At 56.5% G+C, this 14,240-nt stretch overlaps 3 protein-coding genes across 3 annotated transcripts; 1 reads left to right on the top strand and 2 right to left on the bottom strand.

The window, feature by feature from the left end:
- Positions 1 to 6: 6 nt before the first annotated feature.
- On the top strand, positions 7 to 4,077 carry trmt13 (tRNA methyltransferase 13 homolog). The gene is made up of 11 exons (XM_068743624.1): positions 7 to 165; positions 443 to 489; positions 557 to 623; positions 701 to 760; positions 1,909 to 1,978; positions 2,046 to 2,149; positions 2,478 to 2,753; positions 2,956 to 3,028; positions 3,162 to 3,236; positions 3,315 to 3,696; positions 3,806 to 4,077. The coding sequence occupies exons 1-11, from the start codon at positions 7 to 9 to the stop codon at positions 4,008 to 4,010; spliced, it is 1,518 nt and encodes a 505-aa protein (XP_068599725.1). The 3' UTR covers positions 4,011 to 4,077.
- Positions 4,078 to 4,488: 411 nt separating this feature from the next.
- On the bottom strand, positions 4,489 to 8,082 carry lrrc39 (leucine rich repeat containing 39). Its single transcript, XM_068743727.1, has 7 exons — positions 7,838 to 8,082; positions 7,344 to 7,452; positions 7,108 to 7,264; positions 6,902 to 7,038; positions 5,281 to 5,426; positions 5,050 to 5,202; positions 4,489 to 4,926 (listed from the first exon to the last, which is right to left on the bottom strand). The coding sequence occupies exons 1-7, from the start codon at positions 7,957 to 7,959 to the stop codon at positions 4,746 to 4,748; spliced, it is 1,005 nt and encodes a 334-aa protein (XP_068599828.1). The 5' UTR covers positions 7,960 to 8,082; the 3' UTR covers positions 4,489 to 4,745.
- A 199-nt stretch (positions 8,083 to 8,281) lies between these two features.
- On the bottom strand, positions 8,282 to 12,541 carry dbt (dihydrolipoamide branched chain transacylase E2). Its single transcript, XM_068743428.1, has 11 exons — positions 12,495 to 12,541; positions 11,799 to 11,931; positions 11,492 to 11,567; positions 11,199 to 11,380; positions 10,995 to 11,122; positions 10,689 to 10,920; positions 10,428 to 10,594; positions 9,750 to 9,827; positions 9,477 to 9,668; positions 9,308 to 9,379; positions 8,282 to 9,121 (listed from the first exon to the last, which is right to left on the bottom strand). The coding sequence occupies exons 1-11, from the start codon at positions 12,537 to 12,539 to the stop codon at positions 8,954 to 8,956; spliced, it is 1,473 nt and encodes a 490-aa protein (XP_068599529.1). The 5' UTR covers positions 12,540 to 12,541; the 3' UTR covers positions 8,282 to 8,953.
- Between the last annotated feature and the right edge of the window lie 1,699 nt (positions 12,542 to 14,240).

Genomic DNA, 14,240 nt, shown 5'->3' on the forward strand with positions numbered 1-14,240 from the left:
ACCTGAATGCGTCACATTGCGTCACATTGCGTCACTGCCTCCCTCTCTTCCAACATGGCGACCCCCTTGCCCGGGAGATGCGGCTTCTACGTGGAGAAAAAGAAACGTTTCTGCAAAATGATCGTGAGCAGAGGAAAGGCGTTCTGTGGCGAGCACGCGGCGACGGTGAGTTCACGAGCACGTGAGGCGTTCACGAGCACGTGAGGCGTTCACGGACGCCGCGGTAATTCTGGGCTCGTCTTCTGCTCAGAATGAATTCATGCTTTAAACTTTATTAGTCTTCAGTCTGGAGACAGAAACATATTGCATGTGGCGTGGTTGACGAGTCATTTCCCTCTGACGTCACTGTCGAGATGAGAGCCCGAGCAGGCCCACCAACAACACCGGATATAACCATATTTGGATGATTTGTGTCATTTTAAACGCAATGTGGGTCTTTCAGGAGGGAGGAAGCAGCGGGAGGATCGCGTGTCCTCTTGACCCCAAACAGTGAGTCCCCAGTCATCGATGAGCTGATTGATCTGCTATTGGGAGCTGAGATGTCGTTGTTCTTCAGCACCGTGAGTGAAGACAAACTGGACAAACACCTGAAGAAGTGTAACTCCAGACAGAAACCCAACCCGGTGAGGAAACCCGCCGCGGCGGCACCGATCAGTCGCCGCCGCCGCCGCCGCCTCACGGCCTGTTTGACCTCCTGCAGGTGTTTTACGTAGAGAACGTCAACTCTGGGTCTGCTGACGGACACGAGACGCTTCAACAGGTAACGTCTGAACGATGACGAGCCGAGTCCCGCTAACGTACGAGCCGAGTCATGCTAACGTACGAGCCGAGTCACGCTAACGTACGAGCCGAGTCACGCTAACGTACGAGCCGAGTCACGCTAAGGTACGAGCCGAGTCACGCTAAGGTACGAGCCGAGTCCCGCTAACGTACGAGCCGAGTCCCGCTAACGTACGAGCCGAGTCACGCTAAGGTACGAGCCGAGTCACGCTAAGGTACGAGCCGAGTCACGCTAAGGTACGAGCCGAGTCCCGCTAACGTACGAGCCGAGTCCCGCTAAGGTACGAGCCGAGTCCCGCTAAGGTACGAGCCGAGTCCCGCTAAGGTACGAGCCGAGTCCCGCTAACGTACGAGCCGAGTCCCGCTAAGGTACGAGCCGAGTCACGCTAAGGTACGAGCCGAGTCACGCTAACGTACGAGCCGAGTCCCGCTAAGGTACGAGCCGAGTCCCGCTAACGTACGAGCAGAGTCACGCTAACGTACGAGCCGAGTCCCGCTAAGGTACGAGCCGAGTCCCGCTAACGTACGAGCCGAGTCACGCTAAGGTACGAGCCGAGTCACGCTAACGTACGAGCCGAGTCCCGCTAACGTACGAGCCGAGTCCCGCTAACGTACGAGCCGAGTCACGCTAAGGTACGAGCCGAGTCACGCTAAGGTACGAGCCGAGTCCCGCTAACGTACGAGCCGAGTCCCGCTAAGGTACGAGCCGAGTCCCGCTAAGGTACGAGCCGAGTCCCGCTAAGGTACGAGCCGAGTCCCGCTAAGGTACGAGCCGAGTCCCGCTAAGGTACGAGCCGAGTCCCGCTAACGTACGAGCCGAGTCCCGCTAACGTACGAGCCGAGTCCCGCTAACGTACGAGCCGAGTCCCGCTAACGTACGAGCCGAGTCCCGCTAACGTACGAGCCGAGTCACGCTAACGTACGAGCCGAGTCCCGCTAACGTACGAGCCGAGTCCCGCTAACGTACGAGCCGAGTCCCGCTAACGTACGAGCCGAGTCCCGCTAACGTACGAGCCGAGTCCCGCTAACGTACGAGCCGAGTCCCGCTAACGTACGAGCCGAGTCACGCTAACGTACGAGCCGAGTCACGCTAAGGTACGAGTCCGCTACAAACAGCTGTCTGTGCAGGTGAATCTGTCCGAGTGCAGCCGGACTCAGCTGCAGTCTCACCTGGACAAACTGAAGTCTGCAGCTGAAGGTGAGTTCATCGTTCATCAGGTGTGTGACGCCTGAGCTGCTGCTCCATGTTGTTGTTGTTGTTGCAGGGCTGGGGGACGTGGGGGACAACGTTCTGTCTCATCCTGTCCTCCAGGAGGAACTCAGCAACCCAAAGAACGGAGACTCTGCCCACAAACACCTGAGGCAACAGGTAAAGAAAGATCACTGACCCGACTCCACCTGGACACACCCAGAACACCTGACCACACCCAGAACACCTGGACACGCCCACTACACCTGGACACCTGACCACACCCTGGACACACCTGACACACAAACTAACCAGTAATTTGAGAGTAAAAGATGTTTTCTCATCACAAAACTTCAAAGTTTGGTTGATGTTTAGTTTAAACTTTCTTAGACTCTCTTTGAACTCTCCTGGCTGCTGTCCTGAACAGGTAAGGGGTCTACACAAGCCACGCCCCTGATTGGGTGCATCCGTCAGCGTTTTTCCTCCCTCACTTGTCAGGTGTGTCCAGTCCTCTATCTTAGGTCACCTGGCGGCGCTGGGGCTGCTGGGAAGGGGCCGTTGCTTCCTGGAGTTCGGGGCAGGTCGAGGGAAGCTGTCCCACTGGATCCATGAAGCCCTGAAGACCCGGGACCACCCGCAGACCCGGGACCACCCGCAGACCCGGGACCACCCGCAGACCCGGGACCACCCGCAGACCCGGGACCACCCGCAGACCCGGGACCACCCGCAGACCCGCGACGACCTGCAGCTGCTGCTGGTGGAGCGCTGCACCACCCGCTTCAAGGCAGGGACTCGCCCCGTAGACCCCCAACCGACTCCTCAAGTCCAAACGAGCAACACTCAGTCCAAGAACTCCAAACCGATCAGGGCCCACCTGGTCTTCAGATTAGAATCTCCTGTCACGCCGTCGCCAGTGAGGGCGGAGTCAGCCGCGCTGTAATGTCCTTTAACCTGTCGGGACGTTAATCCGGTCTGTTCTGGTCCAGGTGGACGGGAGACATCAGGATGCTGGAGTCCAGTTTGAGAGGCTGCAGGTCGACATTCAGCATCTGGATCTGAGTAAGCGGCAGGTGTGCGTTTACCTGGGCGACATTTCTTTAACGAACGATCAGGATTCGACTCTGATGGGACTGAAGACATCGTGTCCACGTGAAGTTCTGCAGGTCGTCTGACGCGGGTCTGCTTCTTCCAGGTAAAGTTCCTCTCCTCACACAGAAGCAGCTCCCGCTGGTCGGAGTCGGGAAACACCTTTGCGGAGCAGCGACAGGTGAGTCCTCATGAGACCAGTTCTGTGGACGACCCGCTTCTCGAGCGGGACGTAACAGGTCTCTGATTGTGACCTCAGATCTGGCTCTGCGCTGCTTGTTGGAGCCACCGGGACTCAGGACGGAGACTGAACCGCCCCCAAAACGCCTCAAGCCCTCAGAAGGGGCAGATCTAGAATCAGCTGGTCCTGGTCCTGGACCTGGTCCTGGTCCTGGACCAGTATTGGGCCTGGCGGTGGCGCTGTGCTGCCACCACCGATGTGAGTGGCGTCATTACGTTGGCCAGCAGTTCTTCCTGCAGCGAGGACTCGGACCTGCGGAGTTCTCGGCCTTCTGTCGGATGTCCAGCTGGGCTACCTGTGGACTCGGATCAAAGCGGCACCGCCCGACTCAGGGTGCGACCAATCACGGGGAAGAGGAGGCGGAGCACGAGCCAATAGAGGAGACGGATGCAGTGAAAGGGTGAGATTAAAAACCTTTGTGATTAAATGTTGTTTCTGGACCGTGACTCCGCCTCCATCAGGACAGGAAGTGCTCCTTTGAGACTAAACGTTTCCCGGCGCTCCCGCAGGTTCCTGTCGGCAGACGAACGCCAGCGCGTCGGGCGTCTCTGCAAACGCCTGATCGACGGCGGCAGGCTTCACTTCCTGAAGACGAGAGGGTTCGCCGGGAAGCTGAGTCGTTACGTCAGCAGTCAGGTGACCCTGGAGAACGTCCTGCTGAGCGCCGTCCCCTCGTCCTCGTCCTCGTCCAACGGAGACTCAGAAGCCTTTTGAACGTTTTCTCACGTTTGTACCGGAGCGTTTTCTGTTGCTTTGATTTGGAATCACGCAATAAATAGAACGACCCAAACGTCCGAGCTGTTTGTCTTCTGTCCAGTGTCCATGTCCCAAATTGAGACATTTAAACTCTGACTGTGTGGACGTGTTGGACTCAACGGCTGTAGCTAACGACGAGTTGGTCGCCGTTTGTAGCTAACGACGAGTTGGTCGCCGTTTGTAGCTAACGACGAGTTGGTCGCCGTTTGTAGCTAACGACGAGTTGGTCGCCGTTTGTAGCTAACGACGAGTTGGTCGCCGTTTGTAGCTAACGACGAGTTGGTCGCCGTTTGTAGCTAACGACGAATTAGTCGCCGTTTGTAGCTAACGACGAGTTGGTCGCCGTTTGTAGCTAACGACGAGTTAGTCGCCGTTTGTAGCTAACGACGAGTTGGTCGCCGTTTGTAGCTAACGACGAGTTACCATTCAGCTCAGAAACAGTCCCAACTCTGTTTTATTAAGAAATGATATGTTATATTTTTACTTCCACCAATGATGCTAACAGTTGATGCTAACGGTTGCTGCTAACGGTTGCTGCTAACGGTTGATGCTAACGGTTGCTGCTAACGGTTGATGCTAACGGTTGCTGCTAACGGTTGCTGCTAACGGTTGCTGCTAACGGTTGCTGCTAACGGTTGATGCTAACGGTTGATGCTAACGGTTGATGCTAACGGTTGCTGCTAACGGTTGATGCTAACGGTTGCTGCTAACGGTTGCTGCTCTCTTTCTGGCCTCCTGGATGTACACCTGCATGAACTCTCGACCAAACATTTCTGTCTCATCTTCATCCTCTTCTGCCTCATCCTCGGTCTTTGGCTTGTTGCACGGCAACCTGACGTCCAGAGTCAGAGGGTTGTCCCGGAAATTCACGAACCTGGTCCAACAGAGACAAAAGATCTGATCTGTCCCAGAACCGACAACCTGAAGGTGGACCCACTGACCTGTCGATGGACCCACTGACCTGACGGTGGACCCACTGACCTGACGGTGGACCCACCTGAGGTTGGACATGTCCTCCATCAGCGGGGGGATGTCTGTCAGTCTGTTGCCACTGAGGACCAGCGTGTCCAGACTCGCCATCCTGCTGATGTTCTCTGGAAGTTTGTCCAGGTGGTTCCTCTGGAGCCACAGAGTGTGCCGTTTCTCCATCCTGAAAACAAACACCTCAAACACTGTTTCCATTGGCTGATGGAAGCAAAGGGGCGGCGCTGACCGGATTCATCCACACCTGTGTATGTCTTCAGGTAAGCGCTGCAGGCGGTTCCCTCCCATGTCGAGCCACTCGAGCGTCGGCAGTCCGACCACACAGTCCGGGACGGAGGTGAAGTCGTTCATGGACAGGTCCAGGTGCTGCAGCTTCTCCAGGTTCCTCAGCTAATGCAGAGGAAGACGAGAGCCCGGTTCTCACCTGGTTCAGGTTCGTGTTCTCGCTCGGACTGGAAGCTGGCTCTGTTGATTGGTTTCTATGGCACCAGGACCGTCCCACGGTCATTGGAGACCAGTTCGAGCATCAGTTGGAACCTGGTGTGGGAACTACCTGAGGTTGTGGCTTGGACCTGGTGTGGTAGTTGGTTTAGGTCCCGGTTCACGGTACGGTACCTGGTGCGGTAGTTGGTTTAGGTCCCGTTCATGGTACGGTACCTGGTGTGGTAGTTGGTTTAGGTCCCGGTTCACGGTACGGTACCTGGTGTGGTAGTTGGTTTAGGTCCCGGTTCATGGTACGGTACCTGGTGTGGTAGTTGGTTTAGGTCCCGGTTCATGGTACGGTACCTGGTGTGGTAGTTGGTTTAGGTCCCGGTTCACGGTACGGTAACCTGGTGTGGTAGTTGGTTTAGGTCCCGGTTCACGGTACGGTACCTGGTGTGGTAGTTGGTTTAGGTCCCGGTTCATGGTACGGTACCTGGTGTGGTAGTTGGTTTAGGTCCCGGTTCATGGTACGGTACCTGGTGTGGTAGTTGGTTTAGGTCTCGGTTCATGGTACGGTACCTGGTGTGGTAGTTGGTTTAGGTCCCGGTTCACGGTACGGTACCTGGCGTGGTAGTTGGTTTAGGTCCCGGTTCACGGTACGGTAACCTGGTGTGGTAGTTGGTTTAGGTCCCGGTTCACGGTACGGTAACCTGGTGTGGTAGTTGGTTTAGGTCCCGGTTCACGGTACGGTACCTGGTGTGGTAGTTGGTTTAGGTCCCGGTTCATGGTACGGTACCTGGCGTGGTAGTTGGTTTAGGTCCCGGTTCACGGTACGGTAACCTGGTGTGGTAGTTGGTTTAGGTCCCGGTTCATGGTACGGTACCTGGTGCGGTAGTTGGTTTAGGTCCCGGTTCATGGTACGGTACCTGGCGTGGTAGTTGGTTTGGGTCCCGGTTCATGGTACGGTACCTGGTGTGGTAGTTGGTTTAGGTCCCGGTTCATGGTACGGTACCTGGTGCGGTAGTTGGTTTAGGTCCCGGTTCATGGTACGGTACCTGGTGTGGTAGTTGGTTTAGGTCCCGGTTCATGGTACGGTACCTGGTGTGGTAGTTGGTTTAGGTCCCGGTTCATGGTACGGTACCTGGCGTGGTAGTTGGTTTAGGTCCCGGTTCATGGTACGGTACCTGGTGTGGTAGTTGGTTTAGGTCCCGGTTCATGGTACGGTACCTGGTGTGGTAGTTGGTTTAGGTCCCGGTTCATGGTACGGTACCTGGTGTGGTAGTTGGTTTAGGTCCCGGTTCATGGTACGGTACCTGGTGTGGTAGTTGGTTTAGGTCCCGGATCACGGTACGGTACCTGGCGTGGTAGTTGGTTTAGGTCCCGGTTCACGGTATGGTACCTCGCGTGGTAGTTGGTTTAGGTCCCGGTTCATGGTACGGTACCTGGTGTGGTAGTTGGTTTAGGTCCCGGTTCATGGCCAGCTCCAGTCTTTCCAGGTTCTCACAGCAGCTCAGTTCTTCAGGGACAAACTGGACTCTATTGTAGCTCAGCAGGAGCTCTCTGAGCCGGGTCAGCTTCCCTGGGAACCAGAACACCAGAAGTCAACAGGACGTGGATGCGGCCTCTGAAACGGAGTCGAGCTTCTCACCGATCTGTTTGGGGATCTCGGAGACATTGTTGCGGGACAGATCGAGGACTAAAACATTCTGGAAGTTGGAAATGAAGTGAGGAATCTTCTGGAGCCCGGTCCGGTGAATCTGCCACTCCTGGACCTGACTGAGCTGAACCAGACTGCCCGGCAACGACTAGTGGAGTAGAGAGGTTTAAAGTGAACAGCCTGGAGTCCAGGCCAGGTGAGTCCACCTCGCCTGTGGGGGGCGGTACCTTCCACTCCTCCTGCTCTATTCGGAGGACGAGGCGTCCATCTTCGGTCTGCTGCTTTTGCTTCAGTCGGGCCAGAACCGCCCGGTCTTCCCAGAAGCCCAAACTCAGTCTGAAACAGGAGTATGGAGCGTTACCAAAGAACCGGGCCTGGACTCCAAGGAAGACCCCCCAAGAACGGTTGCTTAAATAAGCCTGCCGATCTCCCACCTGTGTGACCAGGGCTGATCCGGAGTCAGTGATTAGCTCAGGTTAGCTTTGGGCTAGCTGAAAGGGCTAGTCTGTCCAAGCTGCTGCAGGCGACCGTTAGCCTACAGCTAACGAGGACGAGAAGGACGGCGTGGACAGAGCTAGCTGAGCTGGTTAGGTCTTTATGCTAAGCTAACATAGCATAGCTACCCAGACTCCAGCGCTATATACAAAACCTCTGTGACATCATCATTCTGATGGCTGCAACACCACACACTGACCAATCAGCTGGGGGGGTGGAGTCTGACCTGCTTTTGGCTCCGCCCCTCGTCAGCCTCCTCTTCTCCTCCTCCTGCTGGATCTTCTGAATCCTCGTCTCCCAAAGAGCTTTGATGGAGGTCACCGAGCCGCACGGCACCACACCCAACATGATGACCACTTCCTGTCGGCTGTGTGATGTCACGGCGCCCGGGTGGACGGGCAGAATGACCTCTAAGGTTGAGCCTGGACACACGTCTTCGCTACGACCGTCCCGGAGCAGCAGCGGTCCTCCATGCCGTCTCCTCGGCTGAAACCTGACCTCGGATCCGGAGGCTAACTTTAGCCGCCGGGTCACGTGACCCGGCGAGCACAATGCTCAGTCACATGACTATTTAAAGCGCGCCGGGCATGTCGGGTATGCCGAGTGGGCCGGTGACCCGGTTTGACCCTTCCTGCCCCGTGGCGAGCCTTTTAAAGTGAAAACGCCAGCAGTCGTTCAAAGGTCAACTTTATTCACCAAAGAGCTTCCAGGTTCACGATCATTCCTAAACGTTCCCGGGAATACAACAGAGACCCAGATCTGGTCCTGGTCCAGATCTAAGAGAGGACCTCTGTCCTAGCATCTGACGAGCTACAAGATTGATCCAGAATATTTCTAGTAACCTTCAAACCACACACGGGGGAGGAGTCAGAGGGGGTCCAGGGGTGAGGGGTCAGAGGACGAGGCTCTCTCCTGAGTCACACAAAAAAAACGTGAAGACTCCGCCCCCAACAGGTACACACTTATCTATTTATTCACGCAGCAACAGTCGGGTTTAAGAAGCAGCTAACTGGGAGGGGGGGGGGGGTGTACCACCCAGGACTCAGAGGGGGGGCTGATTCAAGACTCCATGTGCGCTCTGGTTTGACGTCTCACCAGAAGACAACATCGACCAGCCTATCAGAAAACCCCGTTTACCTAAAAACATAAATCAAAGGCCAGCCTGGACCTGGTCCGCTGTGTTATTGGTCGTCATGGAAACAACTTGATTGGCAGGCTGCCTCCATGTCCCCCTGGTGTGGAGCGAGATCAGCATCAATCAAAGGCCTCCGACAGGAAGAAGCAGAGACGCGTGGCCTCCCCGTCCTCCCAGGGGCTGATGGGAAACGTCCCCCCTGGCCCTTTACTTGAGGTCCAGCAGCATGAGGGCCGGGTTCTCCAGGTAGTCCCTCCACAGGTTGGAGAAGCGACACATGGTGGCCCCGTCGATGATGCGGTGGTCCGCCGACCAGCTGACCTTCATGATGCGAGCAGGAACCACCTGACCGCCGGCGCCAAACCGGGGAAGGACCTGTCAAACGGACGTTTATTGAGAACGAGTGGCGTTCCGCAAGGCTCGGATCTCACGCCACTGCGTTTGTGGAGAAACGTCTCAGAGACGCAGGTGAAACAAAATAAAAGACATGCTCGTTGTCCCAGAAACACAGGGGGACTTGGTAACCATGGTGACGGTACAGGACCAAGCTGCTCCACCCACCTGGATCTTCCCCAGAGCCCCGATGGCGACTTCGGGAGGGAGAATGACCGGCTTCGCGTACGTCCCTCCAATCTGATTAAACCACACGCAGCAGAGAGAGCTCACGTTACCATGGCAACGCCACCAACGCACCCCCAGGAGGTCCACAGGCGTCCTCTGGTGGACTCACCGATCCGATGTTGGACAGGGTGAAGGTTCCTCCGGTCAGGTCGGCGGCCCCCAGCTGACCCGCAGCCCCGAGCGCCTGCAGGCGGTTCAGCTCGCGACTGACGTCCAGCACGCCGAGCAGCTGGACGTCCTTCACGTTGGGGACCAGGAGACCCTGACTGGTGTCCATCGCCAGGCCGATGTTGTGAGACGCCTGAAGGACAGCGAGACGGCTGTCAGAGCGACAGACGCAGCGACCGGCGTTCACCTGGAGCGAAGGACGGCGTCCTCTCACCTTGTACGTGACGTTCTGGCAGTCTTCGTCCACCGAGGCGTTCAGGATGGGGAAGTGCAGGAGGCTGAGAGACGCGGCCTGAACCAATGAGAGCACAGCGTTAACCCTTTCCCCCATCGGGGGCGGGGCCGTGAAGGACCAGTGAAAGCACAGCGTTAACACATCCCCCATCGGGGGCGGGGCCGTGAAGGACCAATGAGAGCACAGCGTTAACCCTTTCCCCCATCGGGGGCGGGGCCGTGAAGGACCAATGAGAGCACAGCGTTAACACGTCCACTGGGGGGACATGAAGGACCAATGAGAGCACAGCGTTAACTCGTCCCCCATCGGGGGCGGGGCTGTGAAGGACCAATGAGAGCACAGCGTTAACACGTCCCCCATCGGGGGCGGGGCCGTGAAGGACCAATGAGAGCACAGCGTTAACTCGTCCCCCATCGGGGGCGGGGCCATGAAGGACCAATGAGAGCACAGCATTAACACGTCCACCGGGGGGACATGAAGGACCAATGAGAGCACAGCGTTAACTCGTCCCCCATCGGGGGCGGGGCCGTGAAGGACCAATGAGAGCACAGCGTTAACACATCCCCATCCGGGGCGGGGCCGTGAAGGACCAATGAGAGCACAGCGTTAACCCTTTCCCCCATTGGGGGCGGGGCCGTGTAGGACCAATGAGAGCACCTTGATGAAGAAGGGCATGTAGCTGAGCTTGACCCCCCGGGCCTCACAGACGGCTCTGAGCTCGTCCCTCAGAGACGCCAGACGAGTCACGTCGACCTCGTCGCAGTAACCGAAGTGAGGAATCTTCATCGCCGCCGTCATCGTCTTCACCATCGCTCTGTGGAAGCCTGGAGGGGACAAAGCGACGCTAGCATCAGCGCTGTTAGCATGCTGAAGCCCCGCCCAGCCCCGCCCAGCCCCGCCCTGACCCAAACGGCGAACCTTTGAGGGGCTCCGTGACGTCCTTCCCAGTGAAGACGGGCTTGGCTGTCGTGGGCGGAGCCTTGGAGGCTGCCGGAGCGATCACGGGGCTGGGGGGGGCAGCGGCAGCGACGGGGGCTGGAGGCGGGGCCGGAGGGAGGATGGCTCCCGTCTGCTTGGCCAGGAAGTTCAGGATGTCCTCCTTCAGGATGCGTCCGTCCCTCCCCGTCCCCACCACCTCGCTGAGCTTGATCTGAGTCAGAGCGGTGGGACCAGTGAGACCAGCGAGGTCCCGGACACACGGGGGGGGGGGGGGGGCAGCCTTACATTGTTCTCCATGGCCAGGCGCCTGACGGCGGGCGTGGCTTGCGTCTTGTGGCCTTTGATCTCTTGGTGGGTGTGTTCTTCTCGGGCCATGGCCGGCGTCTCCACCACGTCCTCCTCCTGGATCAGGTCTGGACGACAGCAGCCCGAGTGAGAGGACGGGACGCGGGACGCGGGACGCGGGACACGGGACCCCCCCCCACTCACCCGAGCTGGACTCCGTCTCGATGTCGACCAGCGGCCTGCCCACCGTCGCCGTGGCGTCCACGTCGTAGTAGAGCCTCCTGATGACGCCGTCGTAGCGGCTGGTGATGGTGACCGACGCCTTGTCGCTCTGGACCTCACAGATGCTGTCGAACTGAGACACGCGGTCGCCCTCCCTCACGTACCTGAGGGGGCGCCGCCAAACGGGTCACAGCGAGGACAGCGGGCCCCTCGAAACAGCCTCACACATGCACAGGCGGTAAAGATGGCGCCGGCGCCGGACGGGCGGTACGTACCACTCCTTCACCGTCACCTCCACGATTCCCTCGCCGATGTCGGACAGTTTGAACTGGACGAGCGGCCCCCGCCTCCCTGCAGGAGGAGACGCAGCGATGACATCATCACCAGCACTTCCTGCACGCCGACCGCTCACTCGCCATCGAACCCGTTCATCTGGAAACTGGACCGACTCGCTTAAACTCTGACTCAGCGAGTACATTTATTCTGTGTCCGAGGACCGCGAGGGGGTTCTGGTCCGGCCCGGTCTGGACTCACGAGACGAGGACCGCGAGGGGGTTCTGGTCCGGCCCGGTCTGGACTCACCAACAGCAGCGTGCAGCGTCCTGCAGCCCGACGTCTGGAGGCGCCGCTCGGATCCACACGGGAGCGGCTGTCGGACCCGGTCGGACCTCAGGTTCTGCAGCGGGAAGCATCGCCGCCGGTACTGATGACTCAGCTGAGAGGAAGACCAGCGTCACCATGGATACGAAACACTTCGGCATGTCCCGAAGTCAACCTGCTCGGTCTCAAGGGCTCCAGGAGAACCCGGGGAGGAGGGTGGAACCCTGTACCCCCCCGGGGAGGAGGGTGGAACCCTGTACCCCCCCGGGGAGGAGGGTGGAACCCTGTACCCCCCGCCCCCCCCCCCCCCCCCAACGCAAAGCAGCGCGGATGAGGAGTAAACAAACAAACAGCAGCTTCGTCGCGGGCAGACATTTTGAGCCGTTCAGGACGAGCTCGGGTCGAGCTGCTGCATCAATGATGTACAAATACGTACAAATACGTACAAATACGTACAAATATGTACAAATACGCGGAGCTGCGTGTCAGACCGCGCTCAGCTCGTTCGCATGCTAACACATTAATTAGCTGTCGGTTCACAGCAGCTAACAAGCTAAGCTAAGTGCTAACCGGGTGACCTATTCAGCGCAGCCTCCAGAAAACCTCAAAGACGAACACTCAGAGAGACAAACATTAAAACCGCGACGGACGAAAAACACAAAACTTTATTGTTCTCACCAGAAGTCTGAACGCAGCGAACGAGCCTCTGGCCACCGCCGCCATCTTTCCCCTGACTGGTGCCGCTGTTGTGCTACGTCACGGCTGCACGCCTCTCTGAGCAGCCAATCACCACCGAGATTCTTGTTCTGCCGCAGACTACGCGCAGGAAAGTCACAATACTGCCACATAGCGGAAGTCAGAAGAATTACACATCCGTACAATAACAAAAATAAAATAACGAGCAATGACACCCGTCATTAGATAGAAAACCCAAAATGAAAGCAGTAAAATTGTAACAGAAAAAAGAACATATTCTTTACTACTTGTTATTCTTTAGTTTAATAATTCTGTAACGACCTGCCTGAATAATTTAGGCTAAATGAATGAAAAAAGATTTTTATTCAAGCCACATCCTGATGAATTATTATTATTAATCAGTCTTAATGTTGTCTTTTTTTCTTGCTCTTTTTGTATTTTATTAGTTTTTGAATTATTTGTTATCTAGCGCCGCCATAAATAACTATTGATTTGATTTGATTTGAGAATTTGGTCAGTTTTGGTTCTATATTAAAGGGTTATTATATTGATGATTCCGGTCTTTGACGAGGACAGACGTTTGTCCTCTCTGCTCCTTTCGTCCCTGCATTCTTTGTCTCGTCTCGTCTGTCTGCGTTCCAGGACCCGCTGACCCGCTGCGTGCTGACCTCTGGTCTCCTAAATCATGGAATTGATTAACTGCTCACCCAAGCATGGGACTCCGGGGTGGGGGGGGGGGGGGCACGCAGCAGGCTACGCCATGGACCCCTGGAGAAATGGAGTGGTCTGTCTCACGGTCCTACCTGTAGAGGACACTGAAGATATTTGGCTGTTTGGCTTATTGGTGGGGGCGGGGCATCTGCTAATTGGGGCGGGAGTCGCCCTGGTGTACCGGAAAGTCTCCAAGACGGCGGCTTTCAAAGTTCTGGATAAATTGACAATGGATCTAAAAGTGCTCTTCGGTGCTTGGGGGGACCGTGTGGGGGCTCGAATCAAGGACCCGGGCCAGAGCTCAGGGATCGATCCGGGGAGGACCGGCAGAAACTGGATCCCATCTTGGCCAGCAGGGGGAACTGTATCGCAGATCTCCGGACTGAGTCCTGGCTTGGAGGGACTGAAGTCTCGCCTTGGAACACGAACCGAGGAATAACTGAGGACCAGTTGTGTATTTGGGTCAAGCTAAATCATTTCGGAATCAATATTGGATCTGTTATGTCTCCAGCCCCCCCCCCCCCCCCTCAGAGAGAGTTCTGTACGACGCCAGGTCCTACACCACAACAATCCAAGGACACGTCTCTGACTTTCCACACACACTTGTTTCAATGTTGCACTGTACTTGTACTGTGTACTTGTACTGTGTCCTTGTACTGTGTCCTTGTAATGTGTCCTTGTACTGTGTACTGGTACTGTGTACTTGTACTGTACTTGTACTGTGTCCTTGTATTGTGTCCTTGTACTGTGTCCTTGTACGGTGTACTTGTACTATGTCCTTGTACTATGTCCTTGTACTGTGTCCTTGTACTGTGTCCTTGTACTGTGTCCTTGCACTGTGTACTTGTACTGTGTACTTGTACTGTGTACTTGTACTGTGTACTTGTACTGTGTCCTTGTATTGTGTCCTTGTACTGTGTCCTTGTACTGTGTCCTTGTACGGTGTACTTGTACTGTGTCCTTGTACTGTGTCCTTGCACTGTGTACTTGTACTGTGTACTTGTACTGTATTGACAA

This window comes from Brachionichthys hirsutus, chromosome 9 (assembly GCF_040956055.1).
Source record: "Brachionichthys hirsutus isolate HB-005 chromosome 9, CSIRO-AGI_Bhir_v1, whole genome shotgun sequence".
Classification (NCBI taxonomy): domain Eukaryota; kingdom Metazoa; phylum Chordata; class Actinopteri; order Lophiiformes; family Brachionichthyidae; genus Brachionichthys; species Brachionichthys hirsutus.

Excerpts from the sequence above, each read along its gene's own strand:
- trmt13 (XM_068743624.1), top strand. The coding sequence starts at position 7 with ATGCGTCACATTGCGTCACATTGCGTCACTGCCTCCCTCTCTTCCAAC. Across the intron at positions 2,754-2,955 it reads GCTGCACCACCCGCTTCAAG|GTGGACGGGAGACATCAGGA; the intron begins GCAGGGACTCGC and ends GTTCTGGTCCAG. Across the intron at positions 3,029-3,161 it reads CATTCAGCATCTGGATCTGA|GTAAAGTTCCTCTCCTCACA; the intron begins GTAAGCGGCAGG and ends TGCTTCTTCCAG.
- lrrc39 (XM_068743727.1), bottom strand. The coding sequence starts at position 7,959 with ATGTTGGGTGTGGTGCCGTGCGGCTCGGTGACCTCCATCAAAGCTCTT. Across the intron at positions 7,453-7,837 it reads AGGGGCGGAGCCAAAAGCAG|ACTGAGTTTGGGCTTCTGGG; the intron begins GTCAGACTCCAC and ends CTCCTGTTTCAG. Across the intron at positions 7,265-7,343 it reads TAGAGCAGGAGGAGTGGAAG|TCGTTGCCGGGCAGTCTGGT; the intron begins GTACCGCCCCCC and ends CTACTCCACTAG.
- dbt (XM_068743428.1), bottom strand. The coding sequence starts at position 12,539 with ATGGCGGCGGTGGCCAGAGGCTCGTTCGCTGCGTTCAGACTTCTG. Across the intron at positions 11,568-11,798 it reads GACGCTGCACGCTGCTGTTG|GGAGGCGGGGGCCGCTCGTC; the intron begins GTGAGTCCAGAC and ends CTCCTCCTGCAG. Across the intron at positions 9,669-9,749 it reads GCCAGAACGTCACGTACAAG|GCGTCTCACAACATCGGCCT; the intron begins GTGAGAGGACGC and ends GCTGTCCTTCAG.